Source organism: Zootoca vivipara, chromosome 10, assembly GCF_963506605.1.
Source record: "Zootoca vivipara chromosome 10, rZooViv1.1, whole genome shotgun sequence".
Taxonomy (NCBI): domain Eukaryota; kingdom Metazoa; phylum Chordata; class Lepidosauria; order Squamata; family Lacertidae; genus Zootoca; species Zootoca vivipara.
This window is the reverse complement of record NC_083285.1, coordinates 1,157,501-1,163,917: the sequence shown is the minus strand read 5'-3', so window position 1 is coordinate 1,163,917 and position 6,417 is coordinate 1,157,501. Positions and strand designations below refer to the sequence as shown.

At 41.2% G+C, this 6,417-nt stretch overlaps 1 protein-coding gene across 3 annotated transcripts in view; it reads right to left on the bottom strand.

The window, feature by feature from the left end:
• Positions 1–991: 991 nt before the first annotated feature.
• The window catches only part of FAM107B (family with sequence similarity 107 member B), a 51,104-nt gene continuing 45,678 nt past the window's right edge, over positions 992–6,417 (bottom strand). For all 3 annotated transcript variants that reach the window (XM_035127506.2, XM_035127509.2, XM_035127508.2), the window contains exons 3-4: positions 5,807–5,960; positions 992–5,259 (exon numbers count right to left, since the gene is read on the bottom strand). In XM_035127506.2, coding sequence (XP_034983397.1) covers positions 5,143–5,259; positions 5,807–5,960 — 271 coding nt within the window. In that variant the 3' untranslated portion in view covers positions 992–5,142. The remainder of the gene's footprint in view (positions 5,260–5,806; positions 5,961–6,417) is intronic.

Below are 6,417 nucleotides of genomic sequence, written 5' to 3'. Positions count from 1 at the left end.
GGCTATGGACAAAATAAGACACTCCCCCTCAATGGACAATTCAGGACTTAAAGCCATCAAAATTCAGAGCTAAATCTAGGAGGGCCTCAAACTATGCAGAAGCTGCCAGTCTTAAAAGCTTCGCAGGAACTGTTGGAAGCAAAACACTGTTCCTTTGAAAGTTAGTAATCCCTGCACCATTGTGTTATTTCTTAAAGGGCAGCACTGAAATATTGTTAAAGGCAACTTGATAATAGCAAGTACACTTTCCTGGATTTTGGCTTACCTAGTAAATTTTAACCACAAGCAAAGCACATTTTGGAGGTGGCCTGGGTGCCATCTTAAGTTATAGCTGGGCTTTAACTCCCAATGAAACAAATATACTAGAAGTTTCCCTACTCTGCTTAGGGGGTAAGCTTTCTTTACACAAATGCAAGCTGCTGCAGGGTAGTCAAGACTGAGGGTTTCACAACAAAATATACTACTTTGAGTAAAGTTAGCTTTTTGAATATGTCCTAGGAAACCATAATATGGTTTATATAAAGGCAGGGCTGACAACTCAGACCTTTTGTGTACAATTGTTCAGCATCTTCCCAGCCTTACAATAACTGCTGAACTTCACTTTTGAGAGCAACATGAATGCTTCATTCTTATAGCTTTTCTTATGGCTGCACATCTCACCTGAACCAACTGCATTCAGGATGTCAGAGGACACAGACAGAAATCATTTGCCGAGTGATGGCAGAAGAGGGACAAACGCCATTTAAGACTCCACTATCCAGAGTATCTTTGCTCCAGAGTATAAATGCAAGGAAGTTGGGAGATTAGCCTCTGCCAAACTAATTTAATCAGTCAATTACACCTTGTATGTGCATAGCCATAGAAGTAATTTGAAAGGTCAGTCAATGTGACCTTGGCATTATTCCCTGCAAGAGGCAAAATTCAATGTGAAGTGACCAGAGAGCTGTTGAATGCAGCGGAGACCAAGGTCACACACCCACACAGTTGCATATTCCAAGCATGTAGAAGATTTTTTATTAAGTATTAACTTTGGTTCTAAGAATTCCATCCTCAATTCTGTAACACTTTGTTAAAAACCAATAGGCAAGAGCAAATACAAAAAATATTAAATTATGAAAACAAATCCCATTAAGGCTCCCTTTTTAATATTTATATATGTACACACAGAAACAAATGGAGACATAAAAGAGACTAACTCCACTCCAAGAAAAGGGAGGTAATATTAATTTGCTAACTTAACTTGCTAAAAATAAAGGTGGTTTAAAAAGCATTCCTCACTTAAGAGGCGATTTGTAAAAAGAGTCAGGCATTTTTAAACCAAGGTAGCACAACTGAAAATATTAAGCAGATTGAAGATTTAGAAGAAGGTGGAAAGGCGAACAGAATCTCAGTTGTGAAAGCTGTTAATTCAGCTCCACAAATTAAGGAAAAACAAAAGGGGAAAAAGTTCAAACCATTTGACAGCATTTGCCAGGCCTCTGGTCTGTCATACCAACACATAACAAGATTCTGGATTCCTAAACAAAAAGTCTGGCAGACTTCCGATATGGGCTAAAAGCAGGTTCACATTCTACTGGTTTAGTAGTACTACTCTCCCCCTCCCTGAAGATTACTACTTACGTGCTGTATCTACAAAGCAGGACTGGTCCCCTCAAGCACTATAAGAAACGTCCCTCCTTACCTCAGAAGGCAGCTGATCCCACCACAAGCACTTGGGACCAGAGAGGTTCCTTTGTGCATTCAGCTAAAGGTCGGACTCAGAGCTCAGTGATGTAGCAGGGCAGCAATAAACCTGCCAGGACATTGGCAAAGCTAAGCAGGGTCTGGTCTGGTTTCAAACTGGATAGGGAGCCATAAGTTGAGATTCCTGCATTGCAGGAGGTTGTACTAGATGAGCCTTGCCCCCCCCCCCCCCCGTCCTACAATCCTATGATCTTTATTACGTTCAGAGGGCTTTGGGCCAAAACATATCTGTCGTATTTTGGAATCATTACCCCCAAGTTGTTGTGAATACCTTAATTTACCTATTGACCCAGAAGCTTGCAAGGGAACTGGACTCTAGAAGTGTTCCTGATTATCTTTTTTTTTTTTTAAAAAAAAAGGTGGGGGCGATGGCAGCTTGAGCACAAGGTAAAGAAAAAGGAGGAGAAACTGCATAGACACAAGGAGGGAGAAGGGGAAAGTCACGGAGCAGTATCAGTTGGAGCTACACAGGGAGACACTTCACATGCAGTCATCTTTTTTTCAGTTACGGTTATTTTTTAAGGTTCTTAAAAGCCAATAAATATAGATTTTTTTAAAAAAATAAAATAAAAGTATTAAGGCAGATTTTTCTGGGTGCTCCTCCCACACCAACGGCAGTACAGAAAGTTAGGCTAAGGTAGGGAAAAACAGTGGCAAACCAGACACAGTGCAACTACATGGGCTATGAGCTTTTTTTGAGATTAGAAACAACTTCCATCCACAGACTAATGAGAAGGAATGAAATCAAGGCAGCTACTGGGCATTCAGAAGTCTGCTTTGCAAAAGCAGCCCAAGATGCCACTGCTTCTAAAATAAAGACCCCAGATTTGGCCAATATTAAGCAACCCAATAGCATCGCTTTATTAATGGGTTTCATATTAGACACATTCACACTCTCTTCCGAAAATGTTAGTCCAAGCCAATGATAAATAAACCATGTCAGGATTTAAATTAGAAGTAAATTAAATCTTAGCAAAACTTATTTATCATTGACTTGGATTTATAATGTGATTTTATTCTCTGAAGAGCTGCTTGGGCCCTGACAACTTGAAAAGCTTTATGCCAAAGGCAAGGCTGCTCTTTGTCAACATTCGGTCCCCAAGAACCAGTCCTGAAATTGTTTTTCCAATTTCCAGTGCCTGCAGCAATGACAGAACACATCACTTGCACAAGCTGGTATTGATATCAAATGCTTTTTGCTTGGATATAATTGTAAAAGAAAGATTCGTTTTGCTCAGCTTGCCAGAACAAGCCGATGGACATGATCCTCATCTAATGTAGATTTAAGCAGCTGTTGAACTGCAGCTACTGACACTTGCATGATCCGGACCTATCTTGAGAATCATTCAAACAACCATTTTGGCCTTTGCTGAAAAGCCAGCTTTGGAGGTTCCCAGCAGTAGGCATTACTCAGCTGCACACCCCGAAACAAAAAATGCAATAATTATTTATATATGTTTCTCTCTCGCACACAAGAGTACTGGAATCACTAAGATCAGAGACTGTGTTTAGAAGAGGACCTGCATGTCCATATTTTAGGTTCTTTTTGTTTCTAGTTATGCATAAGTATTGCAAGCTTCCACAACTAAAGCACCCAGATTCCAGACTGTGTAGAAAATTAAAAACATGTCTAATGATCATATCCAGATTGGAGCATCATGGGCTATCCTGTACACTGGGCCTCATGCCCAGTGGTTTTAAATGTAATTTTAAAGGGTGCTAAACCTAGCTGGAAGAGATGGTGGATAGAAATCTAGGAAAAATAATAAATTGGCATTTTCCCTTTAAAAGCCCCACATAATGGCATTCCCCCCCCCACCTCACTGACAATATACAGTTTTGCATCTGGGCTTCAGTGGTTTTCTATCAATTGAACGGTGAAATGAACCACAGAAACCAAGCATTCCAAAAGATAAAAATAAATATGGCCAGCTGGGTCATGCTTCTAGAATATATATATATATATATATGCCTCCCGGTGGGTCGGGGTTTTTAAGCTATCTGGAAGTAAGCCCCAATGAACTCAGTGGGACTTACTTCAAAGTAGACATGTATAGGATTGCATGGGCAGGCAAGGGAATTCATCATGATTTCAAGCTCCTGGATATTCTACCCTGTAGTCAAGCTTTGAGAAGCAGTTGCAAATGTTTGTACCTGCAGGGCTTAATTTTACGGCCATTTGAGAATTAGGAATAGCCCTCTGGAGCAGCCCAATGGCCCCTCGAGTCCAGCATCCCGGGGTCAACCAGATGCGTGCAGGACTTGTTTTCGAACTGCCCAAAGCACAAAGAACCCTAAAAATGACTAATTTAGCTCCCAAAGGCCTGTGCGAGTTCAAGCATGCCCAGTTTGTTTTAGATTTTGTGTTCTTCTTTGAAGAGCAGCAGGCTGTTCCGCAAACTGATCCACAAAAGTCCACGCGACACAATGGGGGTGGCTGCCAAGAGAACATAGGCCTCCCCCCCCCCATCCCCTGCAGTGTAGGGCTAGAGCTAGTTTGCGGTTCTTTAGACCACCATGAAATTATGTACAGTATAGGAAAGAAAGAAAGAAAGAAAGAAAGAAAGAAAGAAAGAAAGAAAGAAAGAAAGAAAGAAAGAAAGAAAGAAAGAAAGGCCAGTGGCAATTTAGACATGGCCAAGTGCACATTGCACAGGAAGAACAACATGGTAAAAGCAGTATGGCTGCTCAGCAAGGCTGGAGGAGGAGAAAACCAGCCACTCATCCATGGGCATTCCAGCGCCACAAAGGCGCAGGCGACCAACGACAGCCTTAAACGGCTCAGTGGCAGAAGAAGACATTCAGTTCTTTCCTCTAACTCATTTCTTAGAGATTCCCTCATGGCAATAAGACGCACTCTTGGCCCACACACAAGTAGCAGGACAAGAGAAATCCAACTTCAAGTCTAAAGGAACGTCTATGTACATTAGAGGCTGTGGAGCGCGGGGGGGGGGGGAGGGGAGAGAGCATGTCATTTCTGAAGGAGAGTTTCCACACAAAATGCGACAAGGAGTGGTTTCAGAACACTTTGCTCTTCTGCATAGCAGAACTTCACAAAGTGGGAAATACAAAAAATAATAATAATAATAACACACTAGCCTGAGATGCCCACTAAGCTCGGATCAGGAATAAGCAAACAATGTCAGCGACTCAAATCCGTTTCCCTCCCAACTACTTTCAATTGACAGCAGGTTGCTTGTTTCTCCTCTGGTCTCCACATTATTATTGGCGAGTTTTATCTGGTGTGCAATCATTCATCTGCACATGTTCCAGACGTTGACCTCGTACGAGCTCATTTTCCACCTAGATTCAGGGCAAAGGGGTGAGAGACCCTGAGAAGCTTCTCCGCAGCAGCAGCCACTGGGGAAATGGCTTCAAGTCTGAAAGGGGGCCCTTCTTCTAGGAGTCTTCAACTTCTGCAGCTTCTTGCGCTGTCCTCCTCAAATTGCCTTTCACTTTCACAAATTCAGGTGCGTTCTCTTGCTCCTCCTGGATCTTCTGCTTTTCAAGTTCAAGCTTAAAACAAAAAGAGATCGATTTAAAAAGAAGAAGAAGAAGAAATGATCAGAGTGGCATTTCTCAAAATATTAATTATAAGCAGTGAGAGTAACCAGATTCAGTACTTTGTTAATGTGCAGGGCTCAGCCTCGATAGCAGCAGCATACATGCAAAAGGAGGCTCTGGGTCTATTTCACTACCTGGTCCCTCACTTCCAACTTTCCAGGGTCACCCTGAGAGAATGAGAACACATCCCCTGATCATCTTGCCTGATCGATATTTGCAACACTTCTCCATGAATCTTCTATAATTTTTAAACCTAGTATTACCAATTGTTTTCAAAAGTCAGCTGTGAAACTAACCATCACGTTTTCTTTTCATATTTCGAAAGAGTTTCCAGCACATTCTGTGGTGCTGAATTCATTGATCTGATCTAGATAATTTTATTATTTTATCTTTTTTGTAAACCGCGTTGAGGTTTTGGTATATAATTTATAGTGAAATATCTAATAAAGAAAAGAGCAGCTTCTCGAGTCTATTCTACACCATTTTCCTGCCCTCTTACCTGCTCCAATTTCTGTTGTCGTTTGAGTAGCTCAATTTCCAGGTCCGATCTCTTCTTTTGTGCCTCCTCCTCCTTCTGTTGCTTGATAACTTGGTCTCTTTTTCGTCTTTCCATCACCTTTTGCAGCTCCGGCTTGTTCTGAGGAGCAAGACCCCTATCAAAAGAAGGGAGGGGGTTCTGCGTTGAGTTACTTATTGACAGGAAATATTCCTATTATATTATAGGACAGTCATCTGATGAGAAATCTGCCAATCATATACAGTGGTACCTCTACTTACGAATTTAATGTGTTCCGAACGCACATTTGTAAGTCAAAAAATTTGTAAGTCGAATCCCATAGGAATGCATTGGGAGAAAAAATTCGTAAGTAGAAGCAACCCTATCTAAAAATTCGTAAGTAGAAAAAATCCTATCTAAACCGCATCCAAGATGGCGGATGGAGTTCCATTCGTAAGTAGAAACATTCGTAAGTAGAGTTATTCGTAAGTAGAGGTACCACTGTACATTTATTTGACTAAATCAGCACAAATCTTCATATGAATAGTTTTAAGAAATTGTTTGTTTTCAGATCGCATGCACAAGTTTGTAACATGCAGCGCCTTAGAAAAAGC